The sequence below is a fragment of the Microcaecilia unicolor genome, chromosome 4 (genome assembly GCF_901765095.1).
Source record: "Microcaecilia unicolor chromosome 4, aMicUni1.1, whole genome shotgun sequence".
In the NCBI taxonomy this organism is placed as follows: Eukaryota; Metazoa; Chordata; class Amphibia; order Gymnophiona; family Siphonopidae; genus Microcaecilia; species Microcaecilia unicolor.
The window spans coordinates 143410212-143430488 of NC_044034.1; the positions used below are offsets into that span (position 1 = coordinate 143410212).

The 20277-nt window shown below is 44.3% G+C and overlaps 1 protein-coding gene across 1 annotated transcript in view; it reads right to left on the reverse strand.

Moving 5' to 3' along the window:
- Positions 1 to 20277, reverse strand: part of METTL15 (methyltransferase like 15) — a 277974-nt gene that overhangs the window by 27753 nt on the left and 229944 nt on the right. The window contains exons 4-5 of the mRNA XM_030200687.1: positions 4308 to 4499; positions 1372 to 1550 (exon numbers count right to left, since the gene is read on the reverse strand). Of these exons, the coding sequence (XP_030056547.1) occupies positions 1372 to 1550; positions 4308 to 4499 (371 nt within the window). The remainder of the gene's footprint in view (positions 1 to 1371; positions 1551 to 4307; positions 4500 to 20277) is intronic.

Here is a 20277-nt window from a genome sequence, read left to right on the forward strand (position 1 = left end):
CGTTTTTATTTCATGAGGCATTTGGATAAGTAAGATCTTCATTTGTGATAGCTGTACTAAGATGCACAAACAGGACTGATTCTCACGTGTTATTGTTCTATTACATGTGACATGTGTGTCCTAGTATGTTTTGTTATGTTGTACTAGATAGTTTTATTATGTATGTAATACTGTAATCCATTGGGAACTGTGGACTATGCAGAATATACATGTTTTAAATAAAAAATAATAAATACAAATTGATACAGAGGCATTATAATATTCTTGGACTTATTTCCCATCCATTTCCTAATAATTCCTAGCATTGTTTGCTTTTTTGGCTGCCACTGCACACTGGGCAGAAGATTTAAGCATACTGTCTACAATGACACCTAGACATTTTTCTTGGGTGCTCACTCCGACGGTTGATCCTTGCATCTTTATGTCTTGACTTCCAATTCACTCTCAAAGCTAAATCTTGTGCAGTCAAAATCAGCATTTCATAGTCACTAACCCAGGAATGAGAATACCATTTAGCAAGTGGACAGCTAACTGCAGAGCGGACTACAACATACTCACTGTTGATGTGTCAGACCAAGTTTAGGGTACTTGTTTTGACTCAGGTTCTCAACTCCTCTCCTACTATGATTTTAACAGCCAGTCAATGCACTGCTTGATAGTTATGTAATTCACTAATGATACTGTAATCCTTTAGAAAGTTGGTTGCACTCTAAACCCCACTGCTTCTGTGTCATTGGTTCTGCTAGAACCAAAATGATCTCTCTTTTTTTGCCATGTTGAACAAGCACTAATCTATGTATGGAAAACATTTTTGTTAAAACAGTGAAAGTATTGTACTGAAACAGAAACTATGACAAAGTACCTCTAGGCAGATTTACAGTTATGATTGTGAACACTGACAAAGGTGAAAGAAGATCTTCTAGACAATCTTGTTAGCATTACAAATCTACTGAAATATCCTATATCTAACTTACACCTGGTTATCTGGCTACTTCAAATACAGGAATTAATCACTAGCTGCATTGCATTTCAGTAATAGATACTCCACTGGGTGGTTTATAACTGTGTCAGATAAGTAAATAAATCACGGATATGGAACTGATTAAAACCTGTAGTAATGTATCAAGAATTTCTTTTTGTGATTCCATGTTTCAGCTTGGCAGGTAAAAATGATCAGTCATTTTCTGTGAAATTCATTATTAAATTAATCAGCAAATTATGGCACAAAAATGGGAAGCTAACACACCAACAAAAAGCTGACATCAGAACAGGATTAGATCGTGCATGATTTGAAGTACAAATAAATCCCTCTGGGACTTCAGGGATTAATATTTTTCCCTCTCAGACATTGTTCAGAATTAATGAGTGTACCTGCAATAATGCTAGCAAGCTGCTGAGTTCTGGTGATGGGGTAGACACTGCGTGCCTGAACGAGGGCTGAAGCTATTTTCTTGGCGTGCTTCTCCTCCCCGTATGTCTTCAGGATGGACGCAAGCGCCTGTTGATCTAAAGCGTTCACAACATCAGCAGCAGTGGGCATACCAGGGTACCTACGCACAAGGACAGCCAATTAGTTCACTGACGTCAATTTTCATTGACAAGAGGTGAAGCTTCATAGAACTGAGATATAAAGCCAAACACACTGCATGTGAGTGTCTCTGAGGTTTTAAAACAACCAACAGCAGTCTTTGAAAAAGAAAATAGCTTCTACCCATAAAATCTTTTTATTGCTTCAGAACTTTTTTCAACATTAGCTAAGAAAAAAGAAACTTCATATATTATATTTAACAGTAATTGACAATGAACGTCATGTATTGTCCTTAAACACATAATAAAATGCAGATTTTCTTTTTTTTTTTTTAGTCCTCTAAGTCTTGTCTGAGGAAACTTTCTCGGTTTTTCTCACATAGTGTCATGTATACTGCTCATGCATAATGATAACTTTGTGCCTACCCACGACCAAGATCCCTATTAGAATATATATCCACTGAAACAATAACAGCACAAACAATTTCATGAAACTGGTACTTGTTAATATTATGCTAAGAAGAAAATATTTCCTTATATTATGATGTTTCTTCAATTATGCAATCAAACTGGCTCCACATCCTTCTAATTGTGTAAATTTGATAACGTGAAAAGAGGATTCAAATCTATTCTATATCAAAGAACAGCATACAAAAATATGTAATCTATTTTAATAGCATCCTGCAAAAGAATACTACAATATGGCAGATGAAGAAAATTCTTATTGTGCTTTATAATACCACTGTCTTTGATATCCTGTTTTCTCGAGTTAAACATATACCCCCCCCCCCCCTTTTACAAACCCGCTTAGTAATGCCGACACAGCCCATTCAAAGTGGATGGGCTGTGTCACCGTTACCGTGCAGGATAGTTTGCTTGAAAATATTTTCCTTCAGCAATCAGTTGTTCTAGAAATACAACATACTCAAACCTTCTCCACTATCATCTTCAAAATCCATATACTGCTCCATCAGTTACAACTTTTATTCAGTACTGCCCCTCTCAAACCCAATTTGTTATTACAATCTGTTCATTTAGGGGTCCTTTTACAAAGACACAGTAAAACATAACCTGTGGTAGTGGGGCACGTCTTTTAGGGTGCGCTGGGCCATTTTTTACCATGGCAGGGAAAAAGGCTATCTTCTAATGGGCCGGAAAATGGGTCTGCGCTAATATTAAAACTAGAGCACGCCTATTTACAGCCTGAGACCTTACCGCCACCCACTGACCTAGAGGGTAAGGGCTCACGCACTATCCACTTGGTAACCATGCCGTACGCGCCACCCTTGTCACCTCTCGTTTAGACTACTGCAATCTGCTTCTTGCTGGCCTCCCACTTAGTCACCTCTCCCCTCTCCAGTCGGTTCAAAACTCTGCTGCCCGTCTCATCTTCCGTCAGGGTCGCTTTACTCATACTACCCCTCTCCTCAAGACCCTTCACTGGCTCCCTATCCATTTTCGCATCCTGTTCAAACTTCTTCTACTGACCTATAAATGTATTCACTCTGCTGCGCCCCAGTATCTCTCCACACTCGTCCTTCCCTACACCCCTTCCCGTGCACTCCGCTCCATGGATAAATCCTTCTTATCTGTTCCCTTCTCCACTACTGCCAACTCCAGACTTCGCGCCTTCTGTCTCGCTGCACCCTACGCCTGGAATAAACTTCCTGAGCCCCTACGTCTTGCCCCATCCTTGGCCACCTTTAAATCTAGACTGAAAGCCCACCTCTTTAACATTGCTTTTGACTAGTAACCACTTGTAACCACTCGCCTCCACCTACCCTCCTCTCTTCCCTCCCGTTCACATTAATTGATTTGATTTGCTTACTTTATTTATTTTTTGTCTATTAGATTGTAAGCTCTTTGAGCAGGGACTGTCTTTCGTCTATGTTTGTGCAGTGCTGCATATGCCTTGTAGCGCTATAGAAATGCTAAATAGTAGTAGTAGTAGTAGTACTGCCAGCAATGCACCCGTGGTAGAAAATAGAAAATTATTTTCTACCGCAGGATTCGGCAGGCACCAAACTCGGAATTACTGTCGGGCGCAAACACTACCCCAGCAGTAGTGTCAATTGGGTGCGCGCTACCCACGTGTTAGCCCTCACGAACCTTTGTAAAAGGGCCCCTCAATTAGGTGACTGCTGCTATCAAAGTAATTACATTGGGGGTTTTTTTTGGCTTCGCTTCTGAAACTCATGCAAAATTCCAGTCTTGCCAAAATGCTGCTCATGATGATGACTTGGGGTAAATTATCTTATTTCTTAAACACTTCGGGGCCCTTAGCACACATAAATGGAATTAGTGGACACTAAATGCTAAGAAGCCCATACATATAAAGTGGGTTTCTTGGCACTTACCGGGCATGAAGCTTTAGTAAAAGGACTCCTTAGAAAAGGATGAAACAAAATGGTCTAAAAGTCAATTTTCTGGAATCATGCAATGCTCTAGTTTTAACAGGGAAGGATGAAGTCTGACATCTAAGCCATACTACTCTGTATGGATGGAAAATGTTTTTATAAGTCTGTATCCTATATTACATCAGGAATAGGATTTGTACAGGAAAACCACACTCTTTATGGACTGTTTATAAATCTAAGAAATGCAAACTTATAAAATGCTGAAATGCTGGGCTTCACGACAAAACAAGCTGATTTATTATGTATGCACAGAGCTGCATGTGGGCGTAGGATGGAAATTCTACAGTCTAAAAAGGAAATTCAACTCATCCTGTTGAGAAATTGATTCCTTTTTGTGAGAAGGAATGCTTTATCAATATTCACCTGTCACCATCCATCCTCATATCCAGGGGACCATCCTTTTGCAGGGAAAAGCCACGCTCAGGAATATCAAGCTGCATGGATGAGCATCCTGCATCCAACAGAACCCCATCCAGAGATTCTGGTCTTACCCCAGCTGACACCAACAAGGCTTCTGCTTGGCTAAATCGTCCTAACAAAACCTGGACTTGTTTCCTATATAAAAAAGAAGTAAAATTGCAAATCAGATTGTATTTTCTGCCTCTAACTTAATTTATTCAGTTAGCACATTTCAAAAATATTACATTATACTAAAGCTGCAATGACTTACATGGCTTATTGGGAGATTAAAGAAAGAAGTGAGAATAGTCAAGGAATCAAATGAGTGAGTTTTTGAAAAGCAGAAATAGAATGTCATCTTCGGCAGCAATTTAAAAATTTTCCAAAGTTAAGACTGTTGAAATACTAAAGGAAATCTTCCCTCTTTCTCTTTGGGGTCAATATTCAAAGTGATGAGTGGCCTAGTGGTTAGGGTGGTGGACTTTGGTCCTGGGGAACTGAGGAACTGAGTTTGATTCCCACTTCAGGCACAGGCAGCTCCTTGTGACTCTGGGCAAGTCACTTAACCCTCCATTGCCCCATGTAAGCCGCATTGAGCCTGCCATGAGTGGGAAAGTGCGGGGTACAAATGTAACAAAAATAAAAATAAACCAGAAACAGCTAATGGCTGGTTAAATCACTTTTTTGGACTATCCACTGATATTCACTGGCACTTAACTGGTTAGAACCACTAAATATCATAGACGGCTAAACTTAAAGCCGGCTATTTTGTGGGCAGTCTGCTGGCAGAGACAGTACTTAACTGCCTTAATTTAGCAGTTAAATCAGACCACACAAAAGTCGGTCCTATCTTTATCCGGTGTCACTTATGTGGTTAAGTGTAGAACACTGCACTTAACTGCATAAACTCGGATATTGAATGCCAGCACTGGATACGGCCTGGCACTGAATATCTAGGAATAACGTCAATAGTGCTAAAAAATTGCTCAGTACTACTGGCAGAATATCAACCCTGTTGTTTCTTTCTGCATAATATCACCAAAACATGTCTCTTCCTTTCTGAGTACAGTACTAGACCTTTTATCCACATTCTCATCAACCTGATCCTTACAGGGCTCCCACCGAACCATCTCTCTCCACTTCAATCCATTCAACATTCTGCTGCACAACTTATCTCCCACCAGTCTTGCTACACTCAAATAAAGCGAAGATACATACCTGTAGCAGGTATTCTCCGAGGACAGCAGGCTGATTGTTCTCACATGTGGGTCGACGTCCGCATCGGCCCAGGAATCGGCATTTTGCAAGCAAAATTTAAAATAAGTTTAGCCAGAGTCTTCTGGCGTGCGTGCAGCGTGCACCGCACATGCACGGACCGATTTCCTGCCCATCGTGGGCGGGTTTGTGAGAACAATCAGCCTGCTGTCCTCAGAGAATACCTGCTACAGGTATGTATCTTCGCTTTCTCCGAGGACAAGCAAGCTGCTTGTTCTCACATGTGGGGTATCCCTAGCAATCAGGCTCACTCAAAACAATGAACATTGGTCAATTGGGCCTCGCAACGGCGAGGACATAACATAGACTGACCTGAAACCATAAACAACTAACTGAGAGTGCAGCCTGGAACAGAAGAAAAATGGGTCTAGGGGGTGGAGTTGGATTCTAAACCCCGAACAGATTCTGCAGCACCGACTGCCCAAACTGACTGTCACGTCGGGTATCCTGCTGAAAGCAGTAGTGAGATGTGAATGTGTGGACTGATGACCACGTTGCAGCCTTGCAAATCTCCTCAATAGAGGCTGACTTCAAGTGAGCCACTGACGTAGCCATGGCTCTGACATTGTGAGCCGTGACATGGCCCTACAAAGTCAGCCCAGCTTGGGCGTAAGTGAAGGAAATGCAATCTGCTAGCCAACTGGAGATTGTGTGTTTTCCGATGGCGACTCCCCTCCTGTTGGGATCAAAAGAAACAAACAACTGGGCGGACTGTCTAAAGGGCTTTGTCCGCTCCACATAAAAGGCCAATGCTCTTTTGCAGTCCAAGGTGTGCAAACTGCTTTCGCCAGGGAGGGTATTAGGACGGGGCGGGTATTAGGACGGGGAAAGAATGTTGGCAAGACAATCGACTGGTTCAGATGGAACTCTGACAACACCTTTGGCAGGAACTTAGGGTGCATGCGGAGGACTACTCTGTTGTGATGAAATTTGATATAAGGTGCATGTACTACTAAGGCCTGAAGCTCACTGACCCTACGAGCTGAAGTAACTACCACCAAGAAAACGACCTTCCAGATCAAGTACTTCAGATGGCAGGAATTCAGTGGCTCAAAAGGAGCTTTCATCAGCTGAGTGAGAACGACGTTGAGATCCCATGACACTGGTTGAGGTTTGACAGGGGACTTTGACAAAAGCAAACCTCTCATGAAGCAAACAACTAAAGGCTGTCCAGAGATAGGCTTACCCTCTACACAGCGATGATAGGCACTAATCACACTAAGATGAACCCTTACTGAGTTGGTTTTGAGGCCAGACTCTGATTTGTAGAAGGTATTCAAGCAGGGTCCGTGTAGGACATGAAAGAGGATCTAGGGCCTTGCTGTCACACCAGACAGCAAATCTCCTCCATTTGAAAGAATAACACTTCTTCGTGGAATCTTTTCTAGAAGCAAGCAAGACTCGGGAGACACACTCTGAAAGGACCAAGGAGGCGAATTCTAAGCTCTCAACATCCAGGCCTTGAGAGCCAGAGACTGGAGGTTGGGATGTAGAAGCGACCCCTCGTTCCGAGTGATGAGGGTTGGAAAACAGTCCAATCTCCACGGTTCTTCGGAGGACAACTCCAGAAGAAGAGGGAACCAAATCTGACGCGGCCAGAAGGGTGCAATCAGGATCATGGTTCTGCAATCTTGCTTGACTTTCAGCAAAGTCTTCCGTACTAGAGGTATGGGAGGATATGCATACAGAAGGCCTATCGCCCAATGTAGGAGAAAGGCATCTGACATTAGTCTGTCTTAGGCCTGAAGTCTGGAACAGAACTGAGGGACTCTGTGATTGATCCGAGTGGCAAAAAGATCCACCGAGGGGGTGCACCACGCTCTGAGGATCTTGCGGACTACGCCCATGTTCAGTGACCACTCGTGAGGTTGCATTATCCTGTTCAACCTGTCGGCTAGAGTGCTGTTTACGCCTACCAGATAAGTGGCTTGGAGAAACATGCCATGACGGCAAGCCCAGAGCCACATCTGGACGGCTTCCTGACACAGAGGGCGACATCCGGTGCCCCCCTGCTTGTTGGTGTAAAACATGGCAACCTGATTGTCTGTCTGAATTAAGATTACTTGATAGAACAGCCGATCTCTGAAAGCCTTTAGAGCGTTCCAGATCGCTCTTAATTCCAGGAGGTTGATCTGCAGACTTCTTTCCTGAAAGGACCAGGCTTCCCTGAGTATGGAGCCCATCTACATAAGCTCCCCACCCCAGGAGAGATGCATCCGTCGTCAGCACTTTTTGTGGCTGAGGAACTTGGAATGGTCGTTCCATGGTCAAATTGGATCGAATCATCCACCACTGAAGAGAATTCCGAAAGCTGGTGGACAGTTGGATTACATCCTCTAGATTCCCCCGCAGATTGAAACCACTGGGAAGCTAGGGTCAATTGAGCTGATCTCATATGTAGACGTGCCATGGGCGTGACATGAACTGTGGAGGCCAATTGCCCCAGAAGTCTCAACATCTGCCAAGCCGTGACCTGCTGAGACGCTTGAACCATGGACACCAGGGACAGAAGGTTGTCCGCCCTTGCCTCGGGAAGATAAGCTCGAGCTGTCTGAGTGTTCAACAGAGTTCCAATGAATTCCAATTTTTGGACTGGGGTGAGATGGGACTTGGGATAATTTATGACGAACCCCAGTAGCCCTAGCACCCAAATAGTCATTCACATGGACTCCAGAGCACCTTCCTTCGAGGTGCACTTCACCAGCCAATCATCGAGATAAGGAAACACATGCACTCCCAGTCTGTGTAGAGACGCTGTGACTACAGCTAGGCATTTGGTAAACACTCTGGGCGCAGACGCCAGGCCAAAAGGCAGTACACGGTACTGAAAGTGCTGTGTTCCCAGCCAAAATCGAAGATATTTCCTGTGAGCTGGAAGTATCAAGATGTGTGTGTAAGCATCCTTTAAGTCAAGAGAGCATAGCCCATCGTTTTCCTGAATCATAGGAAGAAGGGTGCCTAGGGAAACCATCCTGAACTTTTCTCGGACAAGGAATTTGTTCAGGGCCCTTAGGTCTAGGATGGGACGCATCCCCCCTGTTTTCTTTTGCACAAGGAAGTACCTGGAATAGAATCCCAGCCCTTCTTCCCCTGGTGGAACGGGTTTGACCGCTTGGGCCTGTAGAAGGGTGAAGAGTTCCTCTGCAAGTACCTGCTTGTGCTGGGAGCTGTAGGACTGAGCTCCCGGTGGGCAATTTGGAGGCTTGCAGTCCAGATTGAGGGTGTACCCTAACCGGACAATTTGAAGAACCCACCAGTCGGAGGTCATAAGAGGCCACCTTTGGTGAAAAAACATTAACCTCCCCCCAACCGGCAAGTGGTCCGGTACAGACACATTTACTGAGGCTATGCTGAACTGGAGCCAGTCAAAAACCTGCCCCTTGCTTTTTCTGGGGATCTGTAGTGGCGTTAGGTGCATGCTGTTGACGAGAACGAGCGCACCGGGACTGAACCTGGGCAGGCTGCCGAGAAGCAGGAGTGTACCTACGCCTAGCACAGGAATAGGGAGCACTCCTCTTCCCTTCAAAAAAACCTTCTAGATGAGGAGGTAGCAGCAGAAGACGCCCGGCGGGAGAGAGAATCCATAGCATCATTGTGCTTCTTGAGCTGGTCAACTAGATCCTCTACTTTCTCACAAAAAAGGTTATCCCCCCGGCAAGGAACATCCGCTATCCGCTGCTGGACCGAATGATCCAGGTCAGAGACATACAGCCATGAGAGTCTGCGCATCACTATACCTTGGGCAGCGATCCTGGATGCTACATCAAAAGTGTTGAACGTACCCCTGGCCAGGAATTTTCAATACTCCTTCTGCTGCCAGACCACCTGGCGAAAAGGCTTGGCCTGCTCCGGAGGGAGTGCATCAACCATGCTAGACAGTTGCCTCATCGAGTTCCGCAAGTGGATGCTCGTGAAGAGCTGGTATGTCTGGATTTTGGCAGCGAGCATAGCGACCTGATACGCCTTCCTCCCAAAAGAGTCTAAGGTTCTAGATTCTCTTAGATTCTCTGCCTGGGGGCGCCAAGGCATAGTCCCTAGTGCTCTTGGCTCTTTTGAGAGCGGAGTCCACCACCATGGAATTGTGAGCTAGCTGAGACCTCATCAACCCAGGTTCCCGGTGGATCCAATATTGGGATTCAGTCTTTTTCGGGATCACAGGATTAGACAGAGGGAACGACCAGTTTCGCATAAGGACTTCCTTCTGTACATTATGCAAAGGAGCCGTTGCAGCCTCTCAAGGTGGAAAAGGATAATCCAGGACCTCAAGCATCTCAGCCCTGGGCTCATCCTCAACCTCCAGAGGGAAGGGAATAGCCGCAGCCATTTCCCGCACAAAGGAGGTAAAGGATAGATTCTCCGGTGGAGAAAGTCTCCTTTCTAGTGGAGGGAAGGTTCAGAGGGAATCCCATAGGACTCATCAGAAGAAAAGTACCTGGGATCCTCCTCTTCCTCCCACGAACGCTCATCTTCAGTATCGGACAAGACATCCCTCAGAGCAGTCCGAGATAGAGTCTGCCTTGACGCCGAGGAATGACATCCTCGATGGCGGTGCCGAGAAGTCGACGCCTGCCTGGACTCCGGCGAAGCTTCCTCTACCGATGTCGAAGGGGAGTCGACCTGGGTGGCAGCCGACACCGATGCCGCAGGCGGCACCGAAGTTGGGAATCTCACCACAGGCGAAGGGCCAGATGCCGCTGCAGCAGAAGGCGCAAGCATCCCCGACACCGAACCAGACCGGCGCAGCAATCCTTCCAGAAGCTCTGGAAGCAGGGCCCTGATGCGCTCGTCGAGAGCCGCTGGACAAAGGCTGCGGGTCGGTAAAGGAGCCGGAGGCAGACTCTGTCGAGGCTCGGGAGCAGGTACCGGGCTGCCAGAAGACTGACGCATTGGCATTTCCTGAATAGAGGGGGAGCGATCCTCTTGGCACCGACGCTTCTCGGGTGCTGATTCCCTCGATGTCCCGAAGCTCCCGGCACCATGTGCCGAAGGAGAATGATGCCCGTCATCGAGACTCCTCGGTACCGAGGACGTGGAATGCTCACGCCTCCTCGGGGCCTGCATAACAGGAGGCCTCGAGGCAGGTGGAGACCCACTCGATGCCTCACTGCTCCCAGCGTGAATAGGTCGTTCAGCAGCTATTACCTCTGCTCCTGATGATGCTTTCCTCGAAGTCGATGTCGACGCTGCCGACCTTGGTACAGATGTCGATGTCAAAGGACCGGACCGAGCCCCAAAAAGCTTTTTTTGTTGGGGTTCTCGAGACGCTTGGGTCTGTTTCTTCATACGAAGACACAGACTACAAGTGGCTGGGCTATGGTCGGGCCCAAGGAACTGGATACACCAGGCGTGGGTATCGGTACCTGAGATGGTCCGGTTGCACTGAGTACAACGTTTGAAGCCGCCTAGTGTCTTTGATGACATGGAAGGAAAAACGGCTTCGGCGAAATCAAAAGACGTGATCGTGCCTGTTAGAAGAAAAAAGTGCACAAAAAGAAAGGAACAACCCGACCGCACGGCTCGAAAACAAAGGAAATTTTAAAAGGGGCAAAAATAAAGAAACTAGGGAACGCGTTTGTGCGATGGGTGGGAAATCAGTGCGCGCTCCACGCGCGCCAGTACTCTGGCAAAACTTTTTTTAAATATTTTGTTTGCAAATTGCCGATTCCTGGGCTGACGTCGACCCACATGTGAGAACCAGCAGCCTGCTTGTCCTCGGAGAACCTATTTTATGATGTCGTTTCATTGGCGCTCTGTTTCTACATTCAGCATAAACTTCTCTTACTGCATTCATTCTGCATCTTCTCAATATTTCTCATTTCTCTCCTTCTTGGGGAACTTCACATATTGTTTAACTCACTCTTATCTGTCTCCTCCTTCACTGCCAACGCCAATCTTTCTTCCAGTTTGCTGCACCTTATATCTTGAACTTGTTGGCATGTTATGCTCCCTCTCTGGCCCTATTCAAATCCAGGTTAAAAGCCCACTTTCTTGATGCTGTTTTTAAACTTAACCTGCTGTTTATATCCACGTTGTGTTTAATCACTCCCAAAATAAGTGAAACTCTCTAATTCTCTTATTTGTCTGCTTGAATAGATTGTGAGCTTCACAGTGCAGGGACTGTCTTTTGTGTATGCATATCGTGAGGCATTCAACTAGTAATGTTTGAGACATGATACATAGCAGTAGTTAGCACTTTATGCAGCACTGGCATCTGGTGATGTACACATTGGACTGGCCCTCTTACTCAGACCCAGGAATGTCCACTGCAGTTATGAGAACATGGTTTGGATCCCACATCCACTGGCATAGGTGTTATGCTCAGGCCTAGGGGTGGAAAAATGACCAGCAAGCAAGAATTGAGGATGTATCCCTCCAGACACCTACTCTCAACTGAAGGCATTGAGATAGATTGAAAGTACTCAATTCCTTAATGATGATGATTTAACTATATGAATATCTGCATTGCTCCACTGCTGCAGCAAGCACATCTGAGATAGATGATTCTGATGACACTGCTCTTTATCTGTTCATCTTTTAATCCCCTATGTACCATGTAGAGCTTTTCGATTCTCCCTAATAGTCTTATAGTCCCGTCTTTTCGACATATTTGTTGATTTTGTAAGATCAAAATCTTTTAGTATAGTCAGCCCATCCTTCTGGAATGCCCTTGTACCAAATTTATGCTTGGAACATTCCCTGGACAAATGAAATCGGGACTAAAAACATTTTTATTTAGAAGTCTGTTTCCTGACTGATGCCTCATGGAGCCTTAAGCTATCTTACTTTCTATCCTATCCAGAGCTGTAGTTCTTCTTCCTTTCCTTTCCCTTCCATTCCATTCCAACTAAAACTAAATGCAGAAAAAACACAATGTCTTGTACTCACCTCACAATATAACACAAAAAACTTCTCCACCATAACCACACCATACTGTTCTCTTCCTGTCTCACAAAACTTGAAAATTCTTGGAGTCACCATTGATTGAAACCTCACTCTGGATGCCCACGTGAAAAATACTACGAAAAAGATGTTCTACGCCATGTGGAAACTCAGAGTAAAACCTTTCTTCCCGAGATACATCTTCCGTATCTTGGTACAGTCAATGGTAATAAGTCATCTGGCTACTGCAACGCACTGTACGCTGGCTGCAAAGAACAGACTATTAAAAAACTCCAGACTGCCCAGAATACGGCCGCCAGACTCATATATGGAAAAACTAAATATGAAAGTGCAAAACCCTTAAGAGAGAAACTTCACTGGCTCCCACTTAAGGAACGCATTGCATTCAAGATCTGCATGATTGTACACAAAATCATTCACGCAGACGCCCCAACCTACATGCTAAACCTCGTGAACCTACCTCCCAGAAACGCCACAAGATCATCTCGCAAATTTCTCAACCTACACTTCCCCAGCTGTAAAGGACTAAAATACAAGCGGATGCATGCCACCACCTTCTCTTACATGAGCACGCAGTTATGGAATGAATTTCCCGCAGAACTGAAAACAATCGACGAAACAACTACCTTTCGCACATCTTTGAAGACATATTTCTTCAACAAAGCCTACAATGAGAACCTACAGCCCCACTAATCCACTTCACCGACCCATTCAGTTATGAAAGCCCACCTTCTATAAATACCCTAATAAATCCCTTCCTTCTCTTTCTTCCCTTAATTAATCTCTACACAATACTAACAATACTTGATACACTGGAAAAACCATGTTAATAATACTATGTAAGCCACTTTGAGCCTGCAAATAGGTGGGATAGGGTGGGATACAAATGCAATAAATAATAATGTATTATAAAACAAGTAAAAAAAGCCCGTTTCTGAGAGCAATGAAACGGGCGCTAGCAAGGTATTTGTTTTCTGCAATGAATGTTTTGAAAGGGATTTTTAGTATAATTGTGTTGTGTTGGTAATGAATAATTGACATTTTTGTGTTATGTGCAATTTCATTTTTTAGCTGTGTGTGTGACACAGAGAGTGTGGCTGTGTGTCACAGTGATAGTTTGTGTGTTTGTGAAAGTGAGAGAGGGTCGTGTTGAGTGGGAGGTTGGGTGTGAGTTTCTGTGTTTGTGTGATGTTGTGTTTGTGTCTCAGACTGTAGTGTGTGGGGGGGGGGGGGAATAGGGGGCAGGGGTGGTGAACTGTGATTGTGTGGTGGGGGAGTGAGTGTCCATCAGTTTGTGAGTGGGTTTTTTTTTTGGGGGGGGGGGGGTTGTCGGGGGCGGTGGTGGTGTGTGTGAGAGACAGAAATGTGTCTGAAAGATAGATTGTGTGTGTGTGTGTGTGGGTAAGTGAAAGAGGGTGGGGCAAAGGTGGAGTGCGTGGGGGAGTATCGTGTAACAATGTTGAGGGTGGGGGGACGTCTGGTGAACATGGAGTGGTTGGCTGTTGTGTTTTATTGTTTTTGTCTTAGAGTTGCAGGTGTCTTGTTATTTTGGTGGGCCTGGGGGTGGGTATGTTGGGGAGGGGGTGTGTTTTGTGATCTTTAACTCTGCTTCACTGTGTGTGTGACACAAAGAGTGTGTCTGTGTGTTTCACAGAGAGTGTTTGTGTGTGTGTGTGAAAGTGAGAGAGGGTGGGGTGGACTGGGAGGTTGGTTGCTAGTGTCTGTGTTTTTGTGTGTATGTCTCACAATGGCTGGTAAGGGAGGGTGGGTTGTGGAAGCTGCTGTGACAGGGTGTGGCATTGGGCTTGGAGGGGGTTCCGCGTTTGTTGGTTTTTGGGGGTGGTGGGTTGGCCGTGATGTTGATGGCTTGTATTAGTGTGTTTTTTTGTTAAATGTTGGTGCTGTGTGGGGGGGGGGGGGGGGGGGGGGGGGGTTGGGTGATGCCCCTTGCTGGCAAAGTGGGATGAAGTGGTGTGTGGCTTTGAGGGTTGTTATTGTTGCAGGGATGATATAGAGTGAGAGAGGGAGAGACTGAGTGTGCATCTATCCTTGTGCATCTTCTGTGGTTTTGGGGGGGAGGGGGTGTGTGAAAGATCATGCGTGTCACGGAGCTACATTGTGTGTGTTTGTATCACAGGGTCAAGTTGTGTGTGTGTGTGTGTAAGTGACTGAGGGTGGGGTGTATTTGGAGGTCGGGGTGAGTGTTTTTCTGATAGTTTTGTGTTAAATGTTGGTTTGGGGGGGGGGGGTTGGGGGATGTGCCGTGCTGGCAAAGTGGGATGAAGTGGTGTGTGGCTTTGAGGGAGGTTATTGTTGCAGGGTGTTTGCAGTGGAATGTGTGTGTTTCTGTGGTATTTTGTGTGTGTATTTGTGTCTGTCAATGATGGGGGGGGGGGGGGGGGTGAAATGTGAGGGTGGGTCAGCGTTTGTTGAGGGGTGGAGTGGGCTGTGTCTGTGTTGTTGCTGGCTCCTTTTTTTTTTTGTGAGTGTGTTGTTTTGTCAAAGTAGGAGGAATTGTTTTTGAACTTAGAGGGTTTTGCAGTGGTCTTGGAGGTGGGTGTTTTTTTTTTTTTTGGGGGGGGGGTGGGGGGGGGATGTATTATGTGTGTGTGTGTTTGTGTCTGTCAATGACAGGGGGGGTGTCCGTGGGTGGGTGAAATGTGAGGTTGGTTGGAGTGGGGTCAGCGTTTGAGGGGTGGATGGGTTGTGTCCGTGTTGTTGCTGGCTCTTTTTTTTTTGTGTGTTGTGCTGTCAAAGTTGGAGGAAGTGTTTTTTTGAACTTAGAGGGTTTTACTGGGGTTTTGGAGGTGGGTCTGTGTGTGTTTTTTGTGGGGGGAAGGGGGGATTCATCTTCATCATCGTCGTTACGTGTAGACTTGGGACGCTTTGGACTGCTGCTGTCATTCGCCGCAATGCTCTCGATGGAGGGTGCCTGTAAGTGTGAGGTAGGGTGTTACGGAGGGACGACGACCCTTGAGCGCAGGGGGAGAGGGTGGGGCCCTCTACGTCCGGAGGGGTGTCGTGATGGAAGGGCGGAGAGTATGGATGAATTTAACGCCGATTCGGGAGGGAGTCTGTCGGGGAGGTCCGAAGTATGAGAGTAGAGGGCGGGTGTCCGAAGTCGGATGAGGGTGTCTGTTGCCGGGGGACGTGGTCCAGTGGCAGAGCACCGGGTGGGGGGGGGGGGGGGCTGTTTTCTAGTGTGTCATCGAGGTTGTTTTCTGTGCTTTACCGGCGCTGTTCTTCATGGCGGTTGTTTGTCGTTGACATTCGGGCACGCTGTTTGGGGCGTGTTGCTTTCTTGTGGTTGGTGTCGCTGGTGACGTACCAGGAAGTACCGACGTCAATTCATCAGATGGACAGCACGTATGGCTCAAGGTTTAAGTGCCACGCAGTCAGCTTCAGAACGTTGGAGGTGCTTTTTATTATATAGGATACTGTAATTTCTGAAAGTCTCCTCTAGGATGGTATGCTAAGCAGAACCCTGGCCCTTATACATGTACTTTCAAAATATTTGACTCCTTCTGATGTTGGTCTGCATAAAAGAGCTTATAAAGATGTCTGAGCCAGCCTTTCCCTGGGTATACATTTTAACACAGAACACTTCTGGATAATTCATACTGCTGTGGCAAGTACAAATTTTAATTTATTAACAAATTATAGGATTGCTGGGGTTACAGTGACATTAGAGAGCAACAAAGAGCAAAATCTGTCATCTTCTTATTACAGGATCTTAGCTCTTCCTTCTAGAGCAGCATTAGTACTATGAGTTAGAACAGTTTAAATGTCAGTACAGAACCTTTGTTAGTATTAGAATATGACAGCACATCTGCATTTGTATCCACTGATTGTACAGCAGGCTTCTCATAGTGCTATTGTTTTTAGAAAATTAAAAAAAAAAACCTGAGGTTGAATGGGAAAATCACCTTTTCTAGCCAAGAATAGGATATGAACCAGTTATTTTAAGCAAATTGTATTAAATTTGCCATCAAACTTGGAATTCTCTACTCTTTAATGGCAACATTCAACAAATTAAATTCTCGGTTCTTTTTAATTATTCGTCATGTCACAGCAATCAAATTCTTTTCTAGGAATGAAACTTCAAATGAATGGACATTTCATCTTCCTGTTGCACAAAACGCCTGGAAATTAATCTAAAAAAAAGCTTCATTTTTAAGCATACTTAAGATGTTTGGCATCTCAGTTTTAATCATGAAAAACCAGTGAAAGCAAAGAATGTTTTGATCCAAATTTAGAAATGCATGACTAACAAATTATTGGCATACTACCTGAAATACCCACATTAGCAAGTCAATGATTTTCTTAAGCAATTAACATCTTTTCAAAATTATGACCCATGGAAGAAAGGGAGTCTCATTGTAAGTCAGGTTAATATTAATAGAGGTTAATACTACTCCAATTTTCCTTTACAGTTTGTCAGTTTCCTATGCTGTGTGAACCTTGCTCCCACCTGCCAAATGTGGACTTTTTGAGTTATATTATTTTCCTGTATATAGGGTAAAGTACAACCCCTCCCCCCCCCCTTTTTAAAATTGTTATATTTCTGAATTTCTGTTCAAAGATGATCTTTGTTTGAATATTCTAAAATGCAATTAAAATAAAATTATGACCCATAGCTTTTCTGACTCACTGAATTTAAATGAGATTGTGGTGTATGCACTGTCACCATGTCACAACAAATATAAAAACAAATTACATACACAAACGTATTATCATAATTCTGGATGTGAATATTGTCTTATATTAACTATAAGGACACTTAGCAAATGGAGAAGAAAACAAAGTTTTGCTCCCTGGCAAGTTGACCACTCAAATTACACAGTTGTTGCATAGCACAAATGTTCATATTCGATATGCCCTGATCTATACGGTCAGCAATCCTGTGCCTCCCCGCTTATGATATAGGTCATACTACTTGGTTGACGGTTTATATCAACAAAATCTTGTTGGTGAGCCACAACTGGAAGGCTTTCGGAGTGTGATAGATAATATTAGCTCCAAGTGATTAATATGTTTCTCTGCACCACCGTCCACAGGCCTTGAGTAAGGAGATGAAACAGGTATATCCCCATCCTTTTTTTTATCCTCTCCTTTATCATTTCTCTGTCCTATCTATATATTGTTGTTCTTTTCCAACTATTTCATCATTAGTTTGTAAAGTTTAGTTTGTTTAAAATTAGATATACCACCCTTTACAGGCATATCACAAAAGTGTACAATATAATTAAAATGAAACGGAAAAGAACTATAAAATTTGATAGGAAAGAAAGACTGGTAGAAAAGATAGAGACAGAAAAACTAAAAAAAAGAACACAAATCAAAAGAAAAATGAAAAGAAAAGTAGAGAAAAATCAAGTAGGCAGCAATTCTGGTCCAGGGCCATCAGAGGAAGTAGCAAAAGGGAAGGCTAAGGTGAAGAAATGGGTCTTCGGCAATGATTTAAAGCGAAGAATAGACTGCTCGGAATGAAGGGCTAATGGAAGGGTATTCCACAGAGGAAGGACGAGGTAAAAGAAAGCAGAAAGACAAGTAGATTCCAAACATGAGAGATGAACAGAGGGGATAGTAAAATGTGAAGCAGAGAGGGAACGAAGCGACCATGAGGGGATGCAGGGGGAGATAAGAGTACAAAGATAAGAGGGGGAATTGCCATGAAGCACCTTGAAAGCCAAGATAAGAAGCTTAAAGTGGATACAATAATTAATAGGAAGCCAAAGTAGTGTGCGAGAAGGGAGAAAGCCCAATCTGACTGGTGAGCATAAATAAGGGATAGCAGTGTTTTGAAATGTCTATAGATGGGAAAGAGAGACTTTAGAAAGACCAGCAAAAGACACATTACAACAGTTGAGATGAGAAAGGAAAAAAGAGGAGAGGAGAGTCGTATAGGAGGTATCATCCAAGAAGCTATAAATAGAATGAATCCAATAAAGGAAGAAGAAACAGGACTTCAAGATGTGAGAAATCTGGGAGGCAAAAGAAAGATGAGGATCAAAGAGAACTCCAAAGTATTTGAGAGAATCAACAGGAGTGAGAGGGATGTCAGACAGGAAAAAGACCACAGTGTGAGGAGGGGAGTTACCTGAGATCCAGATGTCAACAGATTTGGTGGGATTCAGAACAAGGCGATTAGAAGTCAGCCAAGAGGAAATGGCTGACAAACAGGACTGGAGGAGAGCGAGATCAGGATTAGAAGAGGGGTGGTGGGAGACCAAAAGAATCATCTGCATAGATGTAGAATCTAAAAGAAAAAGACTGAAATAAAGTAGCTAGAGGAGCTAGGAAATGTTGAAGAGTGTTGAGGAGAGTAAGGAACCCTGTGGGACACTGCAACGAAGGGGAAAAAAGCAAGAGCAAGAATCAAACTGTGAAATAGCTAAAAGAACAGTTGTCAAGAAAAGAGGTGAAGCAATCAAGGCCAGTACCAGGGATACTAGCTGAGGAAAGATGAGATAGAAGAAGACTGTGATTGTGATGTGATACTTATAACCCGCCAACTCCAAACTAGCGGATCAAAGCAGGATACAAACTAATAAATGAAAAAAATGAAAAATGAATAAAATAAAACTATAGAATTTCTGAAACAAACAAGTTTTCAAATGTTTATGAAAGCTTAAATATGTTGCTGATATTCTAAGAGAAACAGGTAAGGAACACCAAAACTTAACTGCTTGATAAGGAAAAGAAAGTTCTATTGCCATTGGGCTGTTCACCGATTCAAAGGTTTAATCACAAGATTAACCGTATGGTTAATCGCATACAAAACTGACATATTGTACTTCAGTTACTAAACTGAAAATAAAATCATTTTTCTTACTTTTCTTGCCTAGTGATTTTATTTTTCTAATCATCTAATTCCCTGTCTTTGGTTCTGTTCCTCTGTCTGTGCTCTGAACTCTATTTATAGGGCTGCTCTCTCCTCCTCTCTTCTTCCCCTATAACATCTTTCACATTCAGCTTTCTGCCATTTTTCTTCCTCCTTATATCCGTTTTGTTTCTATCCCTTCCCCCATGGGCACCATCTCCTCTCTCCTTCTGTCTCTCATTCCCTCCCCTCCATGAGCACCATCTCCTCTCTTCTCTCTAGCGTTTGACTCCTGCAGCAGCAAACAGAAAGTTTCATCAGAGAAGGCTAGAGAGGGAGGGCTCCGGTTAGAGAGAGGAATAGAGGAGCGTGCGCTTAATGCTGCTGTGTGTACAAAGCAAGTTCGGAGGGTGATGGGTGGGTGCGATGAGATGCCAGAGAGCGGGGTGGAGGGACAGAAAAGGCTGCCAGTGTACGGCGGGTAGGAGAGAACAAGCTGCGGGAGCACTGGGGAGAAGGGGGCAGTGGTAGGCGACAGCAGCATTGTACGATTAATCAAGTTAAAATTATTAGTGCAAGTCAAATATTTTAATGCGATTAATTTTATTTTATTTTTTTATTTTTGTTACATTTGTACCCCGCACTTTCCCACTCATGGCAGGCTCAATGTGGCTTACATGGGGCAATCACATTAAAACACATTAAATGAACAGCCTTAACGGCAACTTATATTTAACATCAACTAACAAAGGGAAGATGGATCATTCCTGATCTAGAGAAAAAAATGAAGCAGATGCAAAAGCAAACAATCTTACTAAGCAGTCAGGACTATAGCCATCAAATATTATATATATATTTATTACAGACCAGACAAGCCAGCTTAAACATATACTCTGGCCTTTACTGGAAGCCAATGCAATTGAACCAGGCAAGGAA